The sequence below is a fragment of the Crocuta crocuta genome, unplaced genomic scaffold (assembly GCF_008692635.1).
Source record: "Crocuta crocuta isolate KB4526 unplaced genomic scaffold, BGI_CrCroc_1.0 scaffold344, whole genome shotgun sequence".
NCBI lineage: Eukaryota > Metazoa > Chordata > Mammalia > Carnivora > Hyaenidae > Crocuta > Crocuta crocuta.
The window spans coordinates 2,262,535-2,283,766 of record NW_027533081.1 but is presented as its reverse complement, the minus strand read 5'-3'; the positions used below and the strand labels follow the sequence as shown (position 1 = coordinate 2,283,766).

General features: G+C 51.4%; 2 protein-coding genes across 3 annotated transcripts in view; one reads left to right on the top strand and one right to left on the bottom strand.

Moving 5' to 3' along the window:
• Positions 1-314: 314 nt before the first annotated feature.
• Positions 315-5,171, top strand: TRMT2A (tRNA methyltransferase 2A). The gene is made up of 13 exons (XM_077745938.1): positions 315-391; positions 558-648; positions 885-1,447; positions 1,707-1,815; positions 2,094-2,275; positions 2,464-2,578; positions 2,675-2,790; positions 2,871-2,982; positions 3,523-3,645; positions 3,858-3,933; positions 4,229-4,345; positions 4,463-4,559; positions 4,681-5,171. Exons 2-13 carry the CDS (start codon positions 625-627, stop codon positions 4,910-4,912), a joined length of 1,866 nt encoding a protein of 621 aa, XP_077602064.1. The 5' UTR covers positions 315-391; positions 558-624; the 3' UTR covers positions 4,913-5,171.
• Positions 5,172-6,107: 936 nt separating this feature from the next.
• DGCR8 (DGCR8 microprocessor complex subunit) overlaps positions 6,108-21,232 on the bottom strand; it is a 39,101-nt gene continuing 23,976 nt past the window's right edge. For both annotated transcript variants that reach the window (XM_077745850.1, XM_077745851.1), the window contains 5 exons: positions 12,451-12,551; positions 12,007-12,113; positions 10,367-10,494; positions 8,665-8,778; positions 6,108-7,723 (listed from right to left, as the gene is read on the bottom strand). In XM_077745850.1, coding sequence (XP_077601976.1) covers positions 7,640-7,723; positions 8,665-8,778; positions 10,367-10,494; positions 12,007-12,113; positions 12,451-12,551 — 534 coding nt within the window. In that variant the 3' untranslated portion in view covers positions 6,108-7,639. The remainder of the gene's footprint in view (positions 7,724-8,664; positions 8,779-10,366; positions 10,495-12,006; positions 12,114-12,450; positions 12,552-21,232) is intronic.

Sequence of the window (21,232 nt, the reverse complement as noted above, 5' to 3'; positions counted from 1 at the left end):
CTCTGGCGCCGGCGCCTCCCGCCCTCCCGCTCTTCCCTCCGCCCCGCGACCCGAACCCCGACCCCTGACCCCGGCGGCGGGAAACGCGACGCGATTCAAAACCCGTGCAGCTTTATTGGCTCACACGGCGGACACTCTCATTGTCCAGCCCGCCCCGCGCTTCCCGCCAAAACGCCCGTGGCGCATGCCTGGCCCGCCCGGCAGCCAGGGGAGCGTGTACTCCCGGCGGCCCTCGCGCGCGCTTCCGCCTCACCGCAGCGCGCGCCCCTTGAGCTCGGGAAAGGGGCTGGGGATAGGAGTTGACGCGTGGTGATGATGTCACCGGAAGCCAGGATGATAGAGACGCGCGGCCTCGGCTGCAGGCGCTGGCGGCGGGATCGCTGCCGGCTAGGTGAGCGGCTGGCGCAGGCCCCTGGCGGGCAGGCGGGGCACCCCCTNATGCCGGAGACCCGAACCTGAGCACGGAGGGTTCGCGTCCCACCCCCGTCCGGGGTGGAGCCGGGAATAGATCTCGCGGCGTGGCACCCGCCCTCTGAGTGCCTGTCTCCCTTTGCCAGGTCCAGGACCAGGTGGCGGAGGCGGACCTCGTGGAGTCCCCCAGTCCTGGCAGCGGAGGACCGTACGATGAGTGATAAACCCGACAATGAAGTAAAGTGAAGGGAGATTCTGATGGGAGACCTTATGGGAGGGGATGGAGATGGAGGCGGAGTAGGAAGCGGCTGGGAGAAAAGTGGGATGGGAGGCGAGTTGGAAGAGGGAAGAAGGGAATGGGGGTGAGGCTGGGCGTAGGGTTCACTAATGGAGGTCTGGATGTGGGGCTAAGGAACTGTCGCGTTCAGGTTCTAGGGTGCAGCCCACAGCCCAGCCCCTGCCTGTCTCCACAGGGCCCTGTGCCCATGGAGGGCTGCGTCCAGGACAGCAGCAGTGCCCAGGGCAGCCCTGCAGCCCTAGCTCCTCAGGAGGAAGAGAAGGAGGAGGAAGGTGGGGCTGGGGCAGCTGCAGAGTCTGTACCTCGGCCTGGGCTCTACAGCTACATCAGGGACGACTTGTTTACCTCGGAGATCTTCAAGTTGGAGCTGCAGAACGTGCCCCGCCACGCCAGCTTCAGTGATGTCCGACGCTTTCTGGGCCGCTTTGGCCTGCAGCCTCATAAGACCAAACTCTTTGGGCAACCTCCCTGCGCCTTTGTGACATTCCGCAGTGCCGCTGAGCGGGACAAGGCCCTGCGCGTGCTGCACGGTGCCCTCTGGAAGGGCCGTCCACTCAGCGTCCGCCTGGCCCGACCCAAGGCTGATCCCATGGCCAGAAAGAGGCGGCATGAGGATGAGGGTGAGCCAGCGGCCACATGCATCGCAGATGTCGTGACCCCACTTTGGACTGTGCCCTACTCTGAGCAGCTTGAGCGGAAACGGCTGGAGTGCGAGCAGGTGCTGCAGAAGCTGGCCAAGTGAGTGTGGGTGGAGATCACCCCCTTGGCCCTGGAACTTTGCTCAGCTCTATGCTTGTTCAGCCATCCTGGGCCCTGTACAGACATCCTCAGGGCCTGCATGGTCTTGGGTTGCTAGCCAGTGTGACCCATATGTAACCAATGGGAACACTGAGGTTCTGAGGGAGGGGCCCTGGAGACCTGGGTATTTGGAGAGTGGCTGGGGAGGGTTGCAGAGGCAGTGGGCTGAGTCCAACCTTGGCCCCACCTCATCCTGCAGGGAAATTGGGAGCACCAACCGCGCCCTGCTGCCTTGGCTGCTCTCACAGAGGCACAAGCACAACAAGGCCTGCTGTCCCCTGGAGGGGGTTAGGCCATCACCCCAGCAGGTCAGGCCTGGCTGGTGCAGCCAGAAACTCACCTCATGTTCTTAAAGGAGCTCTTCTCACTTGTCTTTGCCATCCCTTCTCGTGCTTTGCGTTTATTCTTGGTATATCTCACTTGACTGTTACTTGTTGTCAGGCCCATCTCCTGGACTGCCAGGCTCTGTGGGGGAACTAGAGTCTCTTGCTCACCACCATCTCTCACTTGGTGAGCTGTTCTGTCCTGCTGGATGGCCAGGGTAAGGTTAGGCATGTCTCTCTGCCTCCCCCTACCCTCCCTGCAGACCGAATATCGTAACAAGTGTGAGTTTCTGGTTGGCGTCGGGGTGGACGGGGAGGACAACACAGTTGGCTGTCGGCTTGGCAAGTACAAGGGCGGGACATGTGCTGTGGCAGCCCCCTTTGACACCGTGCACATCCCTGGGGCCACCAAGCAGGTGGTGAAGGCTTTCCAGGAGTTCATTCGGTGAGGGCTTATGGCTGGTCTGGGGGCCCCAAGAAGCCCTGTGGTGGTCTGGGAGCAGAGGGCCTGCCTGGTGGATCCTGGGATTGTGATCTGGTGGGTGAGGCTAGAGGGGTGAGCAGGGGGGGCTGCTTGCTCAGTCCTGGTTGGATGAGTCCCTGGGGACTCAGGGCCGGTCATGGCTCCCACAGGTCCACTCCATACTCAGCGTACAACCCAGAGACATACTCAGGCCACTGGAAACAGCTGACTGTGCGCACCAGCCGCCGTGGCCAAGCCATGGCCATTGTCTACTTCCACCCTCAGGTCTCAGGCGAGGAGGCCCTGCTGGGTGGGGGAGGGTGTCTGGGCCACAGTGAGTTGTGATGCAACTTTACAAGGCCTTTTCTACTGCTTACCCAGAAGCTGAGCCCTGAGGAACTGGCTGGGCTGAAGGCCTCCTTGGCACAGCACTTCATGGCAGGGCCAGGCAAGGCCACTGGGGTGACCTGCCTCTACTTTGTAGAGGAGGGACAGCGGTGAGGAGCCTGGGTAGGGGTGGGGCGGGTCCCTGCAGGGGACCTACCTGATACTGATAGACCTACCCCACCGTCCACAGAAAGACTCCCAGTCAGGAGGGCCTGCCCCTGGAGCACGTGGCTGGAGACCGATGCATCCATGAGGACCTGCTGGGGTTGACCTTCCGGATCTCCCCTCACGCCTTCTTCCAGGTAGTCCAATTTCTGGGGATCGTGAGGACACATGGAGGGAGGCCTGACATGATGTCAGGGTGCGATGGAGACAGTGGGCTAGGGTGGTGACAAAGGGTTAGCCTGGCAAGACACCTAAGGCAAACGTCCAGGCAGGGGAGTGACAAGGATCATATGGTAGATAACAGCTCATTTGCCGTTGGATTCTTTGACAACCTTTTGGAGGGCCATATGTGGGGTGTGGGAACAGAAGTGGAAGTTATGCCAGGGCTCTAGTGTGAGCTCTAACACTCAGAAAAGAACTTCATGATTGAGGGGTGGTGGTATCAGCCTCAAATTGCTTTTAAAAGCTAGGAGGCTGAGTGAGGTTGCCAGGCAACCTCATGGGATTGAGGGTCAGTCTAAGGACTGGGTTTCTGCTCTCCGATGGTTAGATGGAGGGGAGGGGAGGATAGGGAGACGTAGGAAGAAAGTGAGCAAGCTGGGAATTGGGCCACANGGAGGCCACCTTGGGCAGCAGGGCTCCCCGGACATCCTTGACACTGCTCTTCCACCCTCCAGGTAAACACTCTGGCAGCTGAGGTGCTCTACACAGTCATCCAGGACTGGGCCCAGCTGGACACAGGGACCACAGTGCTAGATGTGTGCTGTGGCACTGGCACCATTGGCCTGGCACTGGCCCCGGTGAGCCCTCCTGCCCTGCCTGAGGGTACCCTCCCCACCCACCCATGTTGCCATCTGCCTCATGATCCTCCGTGATCCCCAGCCTGAAGACTAACATTAACTCTAGCCTGTTGCAGATTTTCTTCCATTTTCCAAATGCCTCCTGCTGTTCCCCTCCCTAAGAAGTCCACAGGATGGGGCAGGATGCTGAGTCTGTCATTTCCTGGTTTCAGAAGGTAAAGAGAGTTGTGGGGATTGAGCTGTGCCAAGAGGCTGTGGAAGATGCCCGGGTGAATGCCCAAGACAATGGTGAGAGCCAACACCCCACAAAGCAGGTGGGCAGCAGATGCCTCTGCTGCATACCTCAGCACAGCACCTGAGACCCACCAGGTAGTTTTTAGGGCCGATGGTAGGGTGAGGGCAGAGTACAGGAGGGCTCCTACTGCATCATATGGACTTGATTAACATGTGCCCAGGATACCTGAGGCTCCCTAGACAACAGGCTTTCCTAATGCATCTCTGGCCAGGGACCTCAGGACACCAGGCAAGCCCTGTAGGGGAAGAGTGTCCTTGGTCCCCTGACTGGCTGTCGTGCCATGTCCAGAATTGAGCAATGTTGAGTTCCACTGTGGAAGAGCCGAGGACCTGGTGCCCGCTCTGGTGAACAGACTGGCCTCCCAGCAGCTCGTTGCCATCCTGGACCCTCCCCGTGCTGGCCTGCGTAAGTGGTCTCCATTTGGGGACTGTTAAGGGGAAAGCAGTGGGCAGGGATGTCAGGATGGCACACCAAGCTGCGTAGCCTCGGACCTGATGCCTGTCCAAATCTGGGCCTCCTCAGATTCCAAAGTGATCCTGGCTGTCCGAAGAGCTGAGAACCTCAAACGGCTCCTGTATGTCTCTTGCAACCCCCGGGCAGCCATGGGCAACTTTGTGGAGTGAGTGTGAGGTGGAGGGACCTGGGGGTGGATTGGGGTCCAGCATGCAACCTCCCCTTCCCCCACAGGAGCCCCTGGCCAGATCCATATGGTTGATCTTGACACTCCTTTCTCACCTCAGCCTCTGCAGGGCCCCATCGAATCGGGTGAAGGGCACCCCCTTCCGGCCTGTCAAGGCTGTGGCCGTGGACCTGTTCCCGCAGACCCCACATTGTGAGATGCTCATCCTGTTTGAGAGGGTGGAGTACCCCAATGGCACAGGGGCCGTGGAGTCCCAAGACCCTCCAACTCACCCCCTACCAGGGCCCCTAGATGATACCCTGCAGGTAACTGGGGCTGCCACCTCTTCCTAGCTCCCTAGAATACCAGAAACTTGCCCTTTCAGAATAGGGCCCAGTCTTCATCACTGGGGCACAAGCCATGGAGCTCCCCAAGTCCTTGCCTCAATTCAGGATGCTCAGGCAGCACCTAGAGAGTATGAGACCCAAATGCCCCAACCAGGGTCACCCTGTTCCCATGGACCCTAGGCTCCTGTTCCCCACCCCCACTCTTCCCCCAAGTTCCTTTTGGGCCCCCTGGGGCACAGGGTCAGAATAAACCATTGCTGAAATATTGGTGTGACTGATGAGCATTCAAGGTTGGCAGGCGGGGCTCCTTTCTCCCCCACTGCAGGTTCGGGGGGGCAGGGGGAGGATGGTGAGACCAGCAGGGTACCTTGAGCACCATGCCAAGACTAAGCCTGAGTCCCCAGCTCCCACTAGCATGCTGCCAGCCCTCCCACATGGCTGGAAGTCAGAAGAGTGTGCTAACACTGCCAGGGCTCATGCTTAACCCTAAGAGAAGCAGAAATGGAGCTCATGGCTCAGGGCCAATTCTGCATGTAGAGTGGAGGAGACATGGCAGGGGGTCTGGCCTATCTATACTGCAGGTCAGCCCAGCAGGCTGCCCCACTATTCCTGTACCCCCTGAGGGGGGGTTCCATCCCTAATCTGGCCCTGAGCCCTGAAGGGAGACCACTTCTGTAATGACCAAAGGCCAGGCTGGGACTCTGCTCAGATGTTGCAGGAGTGTGCCCAAGCAAATGCCTCAGTCCTGTGGGGCAAGCTGAAGGGGGAGGTACTGGCCAGCTGAAGGTCCACAAAGCCCCGTAGTCTCACACGGTTAGAAGAAACAAACACCAGTCATTCCCTTTTGGGACAGTTTTGCTTTATGCGTTCAGACAATCAAGGCTCACCCTTAAAGCCACAGCTTAGCCACCACCTGGAAGGTACAAGACAGGCAGTGGCCATGTGGAGGTGGCATCAGTACAGGCCCCCCATGCCCTCTGCCCCCACAGCATGGCTGTGCACACAACACTCGCACCCACACAAGAGGGACAGAGGAAGGACACAGGGAGGCTGCAGCAAAGCTCGCTGCCTCTAGTAACGTGTGCACAAAGCTTTGGTTCACAATGGTGCATCTGGCTGTTCTGAGAGCAGTCACAGTCAAATGATTATTCACAGCTGCAGACAGGAGGCAAGACAGAAGCAAGTGTCTAATTACAGCAACTTGATTTGAGGGTTTTGTTTATAAAGGTCAACACAGAAGCCAACCTCAGTCACATAGGTGGTAAGGGAGGGATACACTGTGGGTGGCACACAAGACCCAACATTCTGTCTTCCTGAAAGTAAATGCCATCAACACCAACCACGGGGGACATGATGGAGAAGAGGCACACCCGTGGAATGTGACAATGCAATCCAGCACTGGGCTCCTGCAGTTGATAGTGCACCATGAGCACACGGCACCCTGAACAGGTCCTGGGGACAGGGAACCAATTGTTGACTACCACTACCATGTGTGTGACAACCCAGGGCCCCAAGCACACCTACATCCTCTGGGGCTCAGGGCAGGGACACCCCTATCCCTGCACTGGTCCACAGGAGCCACTTGGAGAACACAGACTGCTGGTCAAAGGAACAGGCTGGCCACCAGCCCTGGCTGCACAGGACAGCTGCCCTTGAAATCCAGTGAAGCCATCATCACAGGGAAGACAGCTACCCTCCATGTGCTTGTGCCAGCTCTGGAGAGGAGCGCCACTTTGTGATCACAGATGGATTGCACTGAGGGTCCTTATTTCCTCTTTTAAAATCCTCGTGCTAAAATGCATTAACTTGTTTATATCTGCTACGTGACTCCAAATCTACCTTCTACTCTCACTGTAAAAGTTTCTTTCCAAATGCTAAAATTTCATAAAAGCTTTAAAAATTGATGGGTGAACAGATGGACTTGGACTGTGCAAAAATCATTAGTAAAAAGTTGCCAGAGGCCAGTGAAGGTGAGGGGCCTCGGTGTCTAAGAAGGCGTGTTTCTAGGACATTAAGACTTAATCAGAAAAATGGACTGCACGCCAACCCAGGACCAGGGCAACAAGCCGGGCAGAGACTGGCAGACTTCATACACTGGCAATGCATTTCAAGGATGGAAAATAATCACCTTGAGGGTTTGCCTATAATCTCTGAAAAATAGTTCTGATTCTAAAATTGTGTTTATTTTAAACCAAAAACGTCTGAAATACTCCTTCCTGCTACAACCTTTTCAGAGAAAAATGGAAAACACAAGAGGCAGGGAAGGGGATGGGGGTGCCAGCGTGCGCCTTCTGACCAGGTCCCTGCAGTGGCCTGCAGGAGCCCTGGGCACAGGGTGCCACAGAACTTTGCCACCACGTTCTCATTTTATCTGACATTTGTCAGTGCATGTTACGGACTGACACTCATGAAAACCTTCAGTCTGCAGCAAGTCCACATATGCAGAGGTTATCCACAGCTACTTACTGTTTGTTAAGCTCTTGGCTTCCACCTGTGTGGACAAGCCGAGTCCATCCTTGAACACGCCCACTCAGACCTGTGGGTGGCCCCCAAGGAAGAGCTGCGTGGCCCTGCTGTCCCCATGTATCAGAGCCCCACCCCTCTGGCCCTGGCTGCAGATGCTTGGCCGCAGGGGAGGAACTCAGATCGGAGGCCAAAAGCTGCAGAGTAAGTGGCGCGGGGTCTCCCTGGCAGCAGAGCTGGCAGTCCCCGCACCTGACCCTGCTGCCTCCCTCACACGTCCACAGTGCACAGGGGCTCGCCACCAGGCTGGGCAGATGCCATAATGGACATCTTGGGTTTCTTTCGCGTCTCCTCCTGAAAGAACAACAAAGGTCAGGGATGCCAACAAAGTGGGAACATGTGGCCAAGCCCAACTTCAGCCAAGATGCTCCTGAGGCGGGTGGATAGGTGAGGTGGTGAGCTCAGCACACAGGTGCCACGTAGCCTCTGGTATAGGAGAGCACCACTGCTCTGCGGTACCACAAGGGAAGAAGGGAAGGCCTGAGGAGTGGACCAGATAAGGGCCTGGCTGCGTCTCCCTGGAGGCCATCTCAGAGAGCTCTGTGCTGGTGCTTCCCTGGGAATCAGAACACACACCCAGAAGTGAAGGGCCAAAGAAGCTACAGCCCCCAGGGACAAGCCACATGGGTGGTTCTCTCCCCCAACCCCAACTTGAGGGCAGGAGTGTGAGGCATCTCCTAGGCCAGAAAGACCAGACAGACAACAGACTCCCACTGCGCCCCCCGGCCCACCCCAGGGGGCTTCACAAAGGCCTAGCTTAGAAGCCCCTCAGGTAAGTTGTTTTAGGAAGCTTCACCAGGACTGAGCGTTACCCAGGTTCAATGTTCTATAAACCATGCTCCTCCTTCACAGAAATGCCAAGGACCCGAGGAAGAAGAGGTCCAAGATGGCAATCTGTCTCTCATGAGATCCTGAGTATGGGAGGCCTTGCCAGTGTTAACACCCCTGCCTTCAAACAGCTGGTACTGAGTGGAAACACCCAGAAGCCGGGTCCTTCAAAACCACAGGCCAGGGCTAAGAGTACTATAATGTAACTAAAAAACATGAATTGATCTGATGCAAATGTCATGAATGCTGAAATGCAAGGAAAAGCACATCTACTCTGGAAGTGTTGAGGCTGACTTCCCTCCCACAGCTGCCCAGTGTGGCCCTGCTAGGTGCCCCTCCCCTCCCTTGAGGGCAAGAGGATGAAAGTGAGGAGGAGCCTTTGGTGCTGGCAAGGCCAGCACACTCACCCTCTCCTCGGCCAGCCTCTTCATCTCCTCCTGTAGCTTGCTCAGGATGTGCAGGTTTGGCTTGTTCTTCTTGGCATACTGCTGCAGCTCAATCACACTTTTGTCCGAGGTCTCCTGGGGAGCACAGCACCTTGCTCTCAGGACTGCCTGGGGCAGGCCCTGCAGACATACCACAGCCAGCAGCCAGAACTGCATGACTCTATACCAGCTGCCCCACCCTCAACCCACACCTGGCAGGCTGACCCAGCCACAGAGAATGCAGTCAGTCCACGGCTACCCAGCTCACTTTCTGACCATACCACCCCTACTTCTGCCTCACCCTGAGCAGGCAGAAGCCACGGCCTCTTCCCTTTGTGGAGCAAAGGCATCCTGGCACCCAGCTGCCCTCACTCCTGCCATTGGCTGGGCACTAGCACTGCCCTGACTCTCAGAATGGAACCACCAGAATACGGCCTCAGCCAGCAAGGACAGTATGTTGCTCGTTGGGATAAACCCTGGCACTGGGGCCCAGCTGGCAGCCCATCAGCCCTAGACACTGAGCTCTTGGCTTATCTGCAAGCCCTCCAACTTTAAGAACAGGATCAAGCTGTCCTGAGGCCCGTCCTGTCTGAAGAGCCCATCTCTGAGGACGCCTGCCGTGCCTTGAAGTGTCAGACTCCATGTGTCCTCCAAAAGATGCAGGCTGAGGCTATGCCTAGACTGGACCCTCATCCTCCAACTTACGGAGAGTTCTCATTCACCGGCCAAAGCAGGCTTTCTCTCAGTCTTAGCCCAAACAGGATACATCACAAAGTAAAGGCACATAAAGGCAGAAATCAACCTCATCTGCAGTCATTGGAGTTTTCTCAGCAACACAAACCTGGAGGTTCCTCTCTAAGCACCCTTGGGGCCCAATGTGACCTCCTTAGATGCCACATGGCCACCCCTCCCTCACTGGGGTGCAGGTAAGCCAGACTATTTCTGGAAACATCAGGGGAAAAATAACATAAACACCTCCCAGGACTTCCCTCCACCCTCACAAAGCACACAAACCTAAGGGTATTGGTTTAAATCTCGAGATCTCAGCAAAACAGCAGAAACTAAACAGATGACACATACAGGTGTTTAGTTAAGAAACAGGTGTTCATAAGCCAGGAAGAGGTGCCCTGCATCTCTTACTATGCCTTAAGCTTCTAGGGGTCCTCAAATTAAACCAAAGGCTTGCAGCCCCGGGGTGGGGGGAGGGGAGACAGCAAGGTCTCAGCTCAGAAGCTTCCTCTCCAATGGGGCTGGAAGCATTTACCACCTGCACCTCCTGCTGGGCAGGCTCACCCCACATAGCCAGAGCCAGGCCCAGGCTTCTCAGGAAGGGGGACACAGCCTGAATGACCACTTCCCACCCCCTCAAGGCCACAGACATGGCACTAGAAGGGGCACTAGTGGCAGCAACATGGCCTAGCCAAAATGACCAGCCCAAGCCCAGGAACAAGGAGGACAGGGATGGTAGCCAGGACTACCACAGTCCCACCCCAGACTGACTGGCTTTTGGACGGAGGTCAATAGGAAGAGATGGCGGTGGAAAGCTGAGAAGCAGCCTTGAACAAGAGCAGAGCTGCCCCAACATTGTCCCTGGTGACAGCAGGACCTCAAACAGATGTGCCAGGGTGGAGGGAGGATGAAAAGCACAGAGGCTGCCCTAGGTCCTGGGGAGGAGCCTGGTTACCTGTTTGACCATCTTGCTGCTTTCACGACCATACATGCGTAGTAAAGACCCCCAGTTCTTGACATGTGGGTGCAACAGCTGAAGGATTTTCTGAGAGGCTAACTGTTTTCCAACTCTCTTATTCTTACCTGTGAGGAAGGAAGAGGAAACGTGGAGAGGGAGTCACTAGAACATCCAGCTGTCAACATGGTCACCTTGCCTAGACAGGAGACACATCTGCTATTCCCTCACCCAGCTAAGGGCATGTTCTACAAGAAGGGGTACAGATGTCTTCTGCCACCTCACTGGGCACTGGAGTCTCACAAAGTTGAGACCAGGATGCACCCTAGCCCCACTTAGCAGAACAGCCCCCTCAAAGACTTCAGAAAATCACAGTAGGTCATAACTTTCAAGGCCTCCCTCCCACAACACCCTACACTTCCAGAGATACAGACAAGCAACAACGAGCATCATGAAGCACATGCCCCAAGGCTCCTTGTGGGCAGCCAAAGGGGAGGAGGGCTCTGCCAGAAAGTCCAGAGCAGTTTCCTGAGGGTGTATGAACTTTGGAAGAGGAATTTCTATGTATGCAGAGGGAAGACAGGGCCAGGGAGCAGAGTGGGTCTGGAGAACAGTGAGTGCCAGGAGATACCTATGGCCAGGCAAACCAAGACTGGCCACATTTCCCACACAGGGAGATCAATGGTGCCAGCATCCCTTCTACCCCCACCAGCCTGCTCCAGAAGGTGGCTCAGTGAGGACTAATATCTGCTGGATCACAGGGAACACTCAAGTCTGAGAACTGTTCTGTGATTTTCTCAGGGCCAATTTGCATGTTACTTTCTAATTTATATAGCAATGGTTTTGTGTTTACAGCAGTCATAGGAAGTTTTCTTTTAAAATAAAGTTGTTTTAAAACGTGGTTACTTTAGGGGTGCCTGGGTGGCTCAGTCAATTAAGCAATTGACTCTTGATTTCAGCTCAGGTCATGATCTCACGGTGTGTGAGTTTGAGCCCCATGTCGTTCTCTGCACTAATGGAGCAAAGCCTGCTTGGGATTCTCTGTCTCCCTTTCTCTGCCCCTGCCCCACCCATACATGCACACTCTCAACAAATAAACATTAAAATATAAAATAAGATAAAATATAAGATAAAATAAAATGGGGTTATTTAAAAAACCAAATTCAGTAAATAGTGCAAGTGGTGTAGACAAAGACTGGAAATGGGGAAGGCACATCACCTAGGACAGGGACACAGAGTATGGCAGGGCAAGGGCTCTGCTGTCATTCTAGGACATACTCCTACTGCCACGGGGACCACGGCCAGAAGGGGCACTAGTGGCAGCAACATGGCCTAGCCAAATTGACCAGCCCAAGCCCAGGAACAAGGAGGACAGGGATGGTAGCCAGGACTACCACAGTCCCACCCCAGACTGACTGGCTTTTGGACGGAGGTCAATAGGAAGAGATGCCGGTCGACACGGGGGACTGTGGGTGGTCAGCACACAAGACAGGAGCTCAGGAGTGATGCCAGGGCAGTGGCCTGAGACCAAGCCATGGAGGCTCAGGGCTCCCAGACAGGCCACATGGCAGTGTGCCACCTCCCCAGTGGTCAAGGGAAATTGCAGTGGGGTGACAGGAAGGAGTGGAGGCAGTCCTTACACCAGCCGCGCACTGTGTGTTTGCCACATGCCATGACGTATTCACTCTTCTGGTTTTTACCAGGAACCACTTCAAACTTGATGGACGTATCACCCATTCCATGGTTTCTTAAAGAAAAAACATAGACAACCGGTGACATCGGCTGAGAATGAAGAAATGACATCTTCAGGAACGTCTTTAAAGGCTCACTGAAGACAATGCCAACCCTTGCCCCAAACCGCGCTTCTCAGATGAAAAGGAGGGGATTCTTGGTGTATACCTGATCCAATCTCACAGGCTTTGACTGACCAGCAGGTACAGGGGCTTCTGTGCACACAGGGGATATATGCAATGGCTTGGCCTTTAGCATCACCTCTTGAACCAGGATGAATAGCTGGTAGACACTGGGCACCAAGAGAGAAGCCCCCACACAACCATATTCAGAAGGGGAAGCACCCGCCCTACCTTTTAAGGCACTCGTGAAGGATCTGATAGGGAGACAACAGTCCGGCCTTGCTGGTCAGCTCGTAGACCCGTGAGTCCTCGATACTGATGTGGTTAAAATACTACAAAACAAAGCAGCCACTCCTAAGTGCTGGACCAAGCCTGCTGACCTCGCGGAGCTGCTCCCCATGCTATCTGCTTCCCCCAGAAGCTTCCTGTCGTCTTTACTGCCCTTGAAGAGCACATTGCAGCCCCACCTCACTGTCCAGGACAGGACAAGCAGTGCTGTGTTAGGCTGGAATATGCTGTGACGGGGTGGCAGAGCCTGGTGCTGCCGGACAGCCTTTTCTGAATCTGAGTCTGATCAATTAGTCAGAAATCTAAAGACAGACAATCTTTGGAGAAATTTCTGAAGATCATCATAAGTGAGATTAGAGAAGAGATGCACTCTAAAAAGGCCAAGCTCCCAGGCCATTAAGAGCCTGGCCTGGCTCCTATTTCAAACACAGAGTCATCTTGTCCTGGCTCTGAGACCAACTGATATGCCCAGAGAAAAGAACAACTAAGAGTTAATGGGAAGCCACTTAACCAGTTCAGGAGGAAAAAAAAGTTCTGTACAACAGACGCAGGCAGCAGCCAGGAGTCAGCGTTGACCATAACCAGCCTTGGGCCTCTGCTGAGCCACCCCTGGTGAACAGAGGATGTGGCCTCGCTGACTCAGCACAGCCCACCTTCCTGGTGGGGACTGCTGGGCTTGTGGGGTTGCCATAACAAGGGACCAGCAAGTAGGTGGCTTATTTATTTTCTCACAATTCTGGAGGCCAGAAATCCCAAAGCAAAATGTTAGCAGGCCATATTCCCTTTGAAACCTCTCTTGAGATCCTTCCTGGACTTTCCCAGGTTTGGGCAGCCCCAAGCTTTCCTTGGCGTCACTCCCAACTCCAACAGGCCTTCTCTCCACCTCCCTCCCTCTTCTTATAAGAACACAACACTTATATGAACACTACTCTGGTCAGGGAGGCAGAGGTTTCTCTCCCAGTGGACTTGCTGTGACTGAGTCAAGGAAAGGTACCATTTCTGAAGGGAACTGCTGATTCTGGTGAGCTAGAAATCTCCCTGCTTTCATTTGGCTACAGTCTTCCAACAGGTCCCCACAAGAAGCATCCGTATCAGCATGGATCAGTTTCCAAGCAAAGTTATTCACCAAGATGTCAGGCCCTGAACCCATCGTCAGAGGCTAGCTGGACGGCTGACCCACCCGTGGTGGCTGGCTCTCTCATCTCAGCTTTTTGAGAACCCAGTCTCTAACCAGCAGTCAGCACCTGGGCTGTGCAGACTGAGCAAACCCACCTGTACACCCAGGATCCTCCATGACAGAGCTGAGGCAGACATACACATGGCCGAAGAACACACTCTAAGAAGCCCAAAGACATCCAACAGCTGCTGGCAAAGGCCCCTATCACAATTACCTGCACCAAGAGCCACAGCCACATGCTGCAGGTTAACCTTCAAGGATCATGCAGAGACCGTAGTACAAAGGGCAGAAGTAACTCAATGACAATAGTACAGAAGAAGCTTGGATCACTGGTGCCCAAAAGATACTGAAAAACCATGAGGGAGCACCACAGACAGACCAGCTCCCATAAATTCAACAATTTAAATAAAATGGACTAATTCCTTGAAAAGCACAAATTACCCAAACTGCCCTATTCAAGACGTTGAATTTGTAGTTAAAAGGTTCCTGCAAAGAAAACTCCACATTCAGATGGTTTCATTGGTGACAACTGTCAAATATTTAAGAAAAAAAAAAATGATACCAATTCTAGACAATCTTTCCAAAAAACCACAAGAGGAGGGACAACTGCAAATTCATTTTATGTTAGCAGCACCCTGTTATTAACCCAAAGAGAAAACTACAAATAATCCGCACAAACACAGGTGTAAAAATCCTACATGGAGGATTCACATACCAGTTCATAACCATTAACAAATAAAAGCAAATCTATGCTGTGCCCAAGAAAGACTTACCCCAGGAATGCATTAAAAAAAAAAAAAATCAATCAACATAATACACTATTATCAACAAAGAGAAATAAGTCTATCATATTAATTGATAAAGGAAAGGTATCTGACAAAATACAACATCCTTTCATGATAAAAATACTCAACAAACCAGGAACAGAAGAAGCCTTCCTCAACCTGATAGAGGGCATCAACAAAAACTGACACCTAACATACTCAGTGGTCAGAGACTGGATGCTTTCCCTCAAGATCAGGAACAAGACAAGGATGCCCACTCTCCCAACTGCTACTCAACTTGTAATGGAGCTCCTAGCCAGAGCAGTAAGGCAGCAAAAAGAAATAAAAGGCATCTAGATTGGCAAAGAAGAAATCCAACCATCTTTAATCACAGTCAACATGGTCTGTACACAGAAATCCCAAAGAAATCTACAAAAAAACCTACTGGAACTAATAAAGCAATTCAGCAAAGCCACAAGACATATAATCAATATATAGACAGTAAATGAGATCTCTGTACACTAGCAATCAACAGTCAGAACTGAAACTAAAGTGCTATTCACAACAGCTCCAAAACATAAATGAAATACTTAAGTCCAAATCTAATAAAACATGTACAAGACCTGCACACTGAAAAGGACCAAACACTAATAAAAGACATCAGAGAAGGCTTCAATAAATGGGGAAATATACTGGGGTCTTTTGTGAAGTGAAAAACTCAATGCTGTTAGGAAGTCTATTCTCTCCAAATTTATCTACAGATGTAATACAATTCCAATCAAAATCTCAACAGAACTTTTTGTACTGACGTACTATTTTTTTTTTTTTCTAGGAGAGAGAGAGAGAGATAGCATGAGCAGGGGAGGGTCAGAGAGAGAGGGAGTCACAGACTGAAACAGGCTCCAGGCTCTGAGCTGGCAGTCAGCACAGAGCCCGATGCGGGGCTCAAACCCACGAACCGCGAAATCATGACCTAAGCGAAAGTCGGACGCTTAACCGACTAAGCCACCCAGGCTCCCCTCTGATGTACTATTTCTATGTGGAAGGGAAAAGGCGATAGAGTAACCAAAAAGTGCTTTTGAAAAAGAACAAAGTTGGAGGGTTAGCACTGATTCCAAGAATTCATGTCATCAAGGGAAGACACTGGTGAAAGGTCACACAGATCAAGGAGACGGAACAGAGAGCAGAGAGAGACCCACACACACACGCTCATCTGGCTCCTGACAGACATGCAAAGGAACCCAGTTGAACATACACCCACCATAAGGCCCAACAAGGCCATCTTGGGTGCTGCTTATCTATACTCACGTGGAAACCTGGACAGCCTCACAGCAGCCAAATGCTAATCGCCCAAAACTGGAAATGCACTCAACACCCCTCAAGGGAGAAGAACAAACTCAGCACTGCCATGCAGTGGGTACACTCAGCAGCAAAAATTACCCAATCACCGACATCAGCACCAACACAGATGAATCCCAAGTGCATCACTGAGTTGAAGCCTGGTGCTAAGGCTACCTCCCCTGTGACTCCACTGATAAGACATCTGGGAGCTGGCTAACCTACAGAGATAGTTCAGTGCCTACCAAGGTAAAAAGAAAGTTTTGACTGCAAAGGGGCAGTTCAAGAAAACTGGGAGGGAGAGAACATTGGAAATGTTCTGTCTTGATTGTGCTGTTGGTTACAAGACAGAACTATGCATGTTTCAAAATTCACAGAAGTGTGCCCAAAGTACATTTAACGCTCTATAATTTTTTTTTAATTTTTTGAGAAAGTGAGTGAGTGCGAACACACACAATCACGGGAGGGACGGAGGGAAAGGGAGAGAATCCCAAGCAGGCTCCACACTATCACTGTTGAGCCTGACACAGGACTCAATCTCATGACCTGAGCCAAATCAAGAGAGTCCTGGACCCTTAACTGACTGAGCCACCTAGGTGCCCCAAACTCTCTGTTAAAACTTAAGCTTGGGGGGAAAAATCAAAAATGCCAAAAAACAGGTCACTAACGCCTAAATTCTAGAATAAGCATGAACCAACCACAACCCACAGCTACCTAAAAAGCTATAAAATACTGAGAAGAAATCACCCCAAGACTTGTGAAAAGGCTCGGTACCAGTTCTGCTCATCTGTGTTTGCCTGTTTAGCCAACACCAAACATTCCATGCCCTGAGCCTCCGCTTCCATGGCAGCTCTAGAATTCTGGATATTCTATATCCATGCCACCACTGCACGCAGACTTTGTGCCACTGTACCTCAAGGACAGCAGTGCATAGGGAGAATTCCCAAAGAACCAGGGCCTGCCCAGCCCACCTTTGGCATGCTGCCTCTACAGCCCAAGCTCTGGTGCCACACCTTCACATAGGCACCATGGGTAAAAGGGACCGCCACACACCCACCAAGTTACTGACAAGGATGTGACAGAAACACTGTCACAATTTTTCAGGAGCAAGAGAGCAATTCCTATCAGTCATGATTGTGCTGCTCTAACACCTCCAACCTGACAGAAAAGCTACTTTCTTCTCTGACACATTTTAAAATGGGAAATAAGTACACATATATACAATTAAATTCTAACTGAAAAAAGCCTCTCCAGAGGATAAGGACATTTTTGGTCATCGGACACTTATCTGGTCCTTGTATCCAGTTCAGGTAGCTCCTAAAACCTTAAATTTTCCTAACAGGAGTATCTTTTGTTATTCAAAAAAGTGCCTCTGGACCACACCTGAGTTTATGCTAATTAGGTGTGGTGGGGGGCAAGTGGAGACCCTAGATAGCTTCATGAAGGGGCTGGTCACCAGAAAGACCAAACACGATTAATTACCTCTTCATCTGGCTGTCCATTTGTGTCCTTTATAATAAACCAGTACATGTAAGGGGTTTCCCTGAGTTCTAAGAGCAAAGTCTAAAAAAGTTCTAATTCAAGCAAATTAATGAACCCAAGGGAAGTCATGGAAACCCCCGATTCTGTAGTTGGCTGGTCAATGTGGGTGGCCTGGGCACCCCATTTGTGGCTGGAATGTGAAGTGTGGGCAGTCTTTTGGGACTGAGCCAATTCCATGTAAATAGTGTGAGAACTGAGCAAAGTTGCAGACACGTAGCTGGTGTCAGAGAATTGGAGAACCAACATGGAAAAGTCCCGTGTGTGTACAAGGGAACTTTTTTTTTTAAATATTTTTTATTTATTTCTAGGAGAGAGAGAGAGAGAGAGCGTGAGCAGAGGAGGGTCAGAGAGAGAGGGAGTCACAGACTGAAACAGGCTCCAGGCTCTGAGCTGGCAGTCAGCACAGAGCCCGATGCGGGGCTCGAACCCACGAACCGCGAGATCATGACCTAAGCGAAAGTCGGACGCCTAACCGACTAAGCCACCCAGGCGCCCCGACAAGGGAACTTTTATACCTGGGATTTCCAAGCTGCCCACACAGAGCCTCATCCACCTGGGAAAACCTCTTCTTAGGCTACTTTCTGATGTTATTTCTGGAAAGATCCCTCACTCTCCAGAAGAGCCCCAGAGTACATGGCCAGAACCTGAATCTTACTACTATCCAACACAACCTGAGGCACAAATTCCAGGAACCTGCAGTCTCTGTCACAGCAGATGCCTCCCTAGAGGTGCTGATGTCAAAAGACTACAGAGACAAGGCTGCAGCCACAATGACCTTGCAGATTGTGCAGGGCAGGAGGAAAGGTGGAAAACGAAAGAACTGAGCACAAATACTGCCAGCTGATCAGTATCAAAACCATGCACTCCAACAGAGAAAAAGTAACCACCAGCCTCTGACCACCAAGCATGAGGTAGCAACGGGGTTGGTAGCAACGGGGTTGACAGCACAGTCTGGGGCAAGCTTGCAGCCCTCCAAGTGTGTATCCCACGAGACGGCCATGTATAAGGCTACATGCAGGTGGTGGGACTGCAAAAAGTAGCTGGGAGCAGGGAACTGGAGCGACAGGCCACTCTGCAACACACATACCATGCCAAAGCTGGGAGAGCCACAGAACATGCGCAGGGTCCCTGTGCTGGCCAGAATGAAACTGGGAGGTCCCTGCTTAGGGAACTACAATGGTGCCAAATACAAAAGTGAACTAAAGCAACAGCAAACACAGAGACGTTCAGATTAAAAACTGGCCTGAAATGCTTATTCATTCAGTTAATACCCAACCAAACAAGATGCTGGTATCTTAGAGGCCACAACACTAAATGGAGACCATCTTGGATATTATCTTGAAACCAGGTGTTCCTAACACTTGCTGTACTACCCTGGAGAATTTTCCGTTATGTCAACGTGTCAAAAATTTCTCAGATCAACTATGATTCACTGAGTTACTTTAAACTTTACCACAACAGGCAAGGGGGTGTGGGAGCTGCATGCTTGGACAGGTAAGACACACATCCCCACCCCACTGGTCAACAGCAGATAAGAATCGTAGAAATTGAAGACAACAATCTGGGGAGCATTTATTCAAGAAAAAATGGCTGAATCTTGGTAAGAACAATGAGCTTTGTAGCATTTTATTTATAAAACTTAACCCATTCCTGTCTCCTCTTCCCAGCTCTGTGGTAGCCTTGGGAACCAGCATGTTCGCGGCCAATGAAGAAGGCAGACTGGTTCCCCAACACCCCATAACCAGAGACCCATTGCTATCTGGTCCGTCTGGCAGCTCTATAGAAAAGCTCATTGTAAGGGGCGCCTGGGTGGCTTAGTCGGTTAAGTGTCCGACTTTCGCTTAGGTCATGATCTCGTGGTTCGTGGGTTCAAGCCCCGCGTCGGGCTCTGTGCTGACTGCCAGCTCAGAGCCTGGAGCCTGTTTCAGTCTGTGACTCCCTCTCTCTCTGACCGTCCCCTGTTCACACTGTCTCTCTCTCTCTCCTAGAAATTAANAAAAAAAAAAAAAAAAAAGAGTTGCAAAAGAAAAGCTCATTGTAAAACTTGCCTTTATGAGACTCAACTCAGAGCTCATTCGGCAAAAACAGCCCAATTCCCAAGGAAATCTGCCAAAAATAATCAGTGGCAACTGTTTCATACTGCAGTTGCCAGAGGCTGGGATACCAGCTGGCAAGCAAGAAGCAGGTCAGAAAACATAAAAGGAAAAGCTAGAGAATGAGATGCCCTTAAGAGGCTTTGAAAAGCTCCAACTTGTCTGGACATCTATGTGGCCACATGGATGCCCAGGAAAGCCCTTGGAAGGACCAAATCTCTCAACCCCTGATTTGACTCAATAGTTCTGTGCCAAGTGGGAAGGAAGTAAAAGCTGAGCACTAAAGGTGACTCCAACATGAATAAAGAGCCCCCTGGCAAAGGCTGGGAGACCTACTGGTTTATAGGCAATCTCTGATTTGGATTTCACTAAATAGTCTAAGAAAGTCACTATTATGGGTTGAATTCTGTCCACCCACATATTGATATGCTGAAAACCTAACTTCCAGTAACTCATTATGTAACCTTTTTTGCATATAGGGTCCTTACAGACAAAATCAAGTTAAAATGAGCTCACTAGGGTGGGCCCCAATCCAATATGACTACTGTCCCTATAAACAGATTCAGAGACAAACACACAGTACAAGGAGAATGAGAATGCCTGTTATCAGTTATCTTCAACAGTCATCTCCAAATGAAGGAAGAGAGGCCTGAAAGAGCTCTTTCTCTCCCAGCCCCCAGAAAGAACCAACCTTGCTGATACCATGATTTTAGATGTCTAGCCAGCCTCCAAAGCTGTGAGGCAAAAAATATGTCCTTGGGGCACCTGGCTGGCTCAGTTGGTTAAGTGTCTGACTTCAGTTCAGGGCATGATCTTGTAGTTCATGGGTCTGAGTCCCGCATCGGGCTCTGTGCTGACAGTTCAGAGCCTGGAGCCTGCTTCAGATTCTATGTCTCCACCTCTCTCTCTGCCCCTCCCCTGCTTGTGCTCTTGCTCTCAAAAACGATAAACATTAAAAAAAAAAGTTGTCCTCTAACTGTGGTAATCTTGATATCCACAGTTGCCACATTATTTAAAATGTCCAGGTTTAACAAAAGAAATTACAACATATGAAATGAAACACAAATGTATATGCCATACAAGATGAAGAAAAGTAATCAAGACATCCCTGACAAGGGGCACCTGGGTGGCTTTGTCAATTAAGGGTCCAACTCTTGGTTCTGGCTCAGGTCATGATCTCATGGTTCATGGGATCTAGCCCCACATCAGGCGCTGCGCTGACAGCTTGGAGCCTGCTGGGGATTCTCCCCCTCTCTCTTTGCCCCTCCCCTGCTCAAGTGCTCATACACAGGCTTGCACTCTCTCTCTAGAGATAAATAAATGTTAAAAAAAAAAAAAAGAAATAAGACAAAAAGAAGTAAGACAGCTATACTATGCTCAAAAAACTAAAACAAATAACCACATCTAAAGAATTAAAGGAAAGCATAAGAACAGTATCTCACCAGACTATCAATTAAGGCAAATAAATTATAAAAAATTCACTAAAGGGAGTCAAAAGCAGATTTGAACAGTCAGAAGAAAGATCAGAAAACTTAAGACAGGCAAACCGGAAATATCTAGTCTGAGGAACATTACAAAAAAAAAAAAAAGTGCCCCATAGACCGGTGGGACACCATGAGAAATCTCAAACCCATGAACCCTGAGAGCCTGGAACTTGCTTCAGATTCTGTGCCTCCCTCTCTCTCTGCCCCTCAGCCACTCACACTTTCTCTCTCTCGAAAAATAAACATTGAAAAAATTTTTTAAAAACAGGGACTCGTTAAGACATTCTCAGATAAACAAAAATGAAAGAATCCACTGCTAGTAAAACT

What these genes read in the sequence shown, in the direction of transcription:
- TRMT2A (XM_077745938.1), top strand. Translation starts at nt 625, where the DNA reads ATGAGTGATAAACCCGACAATGAA. An exon ending in GTGATAAACCCGACAATGAA is followed by an intron (nt 649 to 884) that starts GTAAAGTGAAGG and finishes CTGTCTCCACAG; the next exon opens with GGCCCTGTGCCCATGGAGGG. An exon ending in TTGGCCTGGCACTGGCCCCG is followed by an intron (nt 3,646 to 3,857) that starts GTGAGCCCTCCT and finishes TCCTGGTTTCAG; the next exon opens with AAGGTAAAGAGAGTTGTGGG.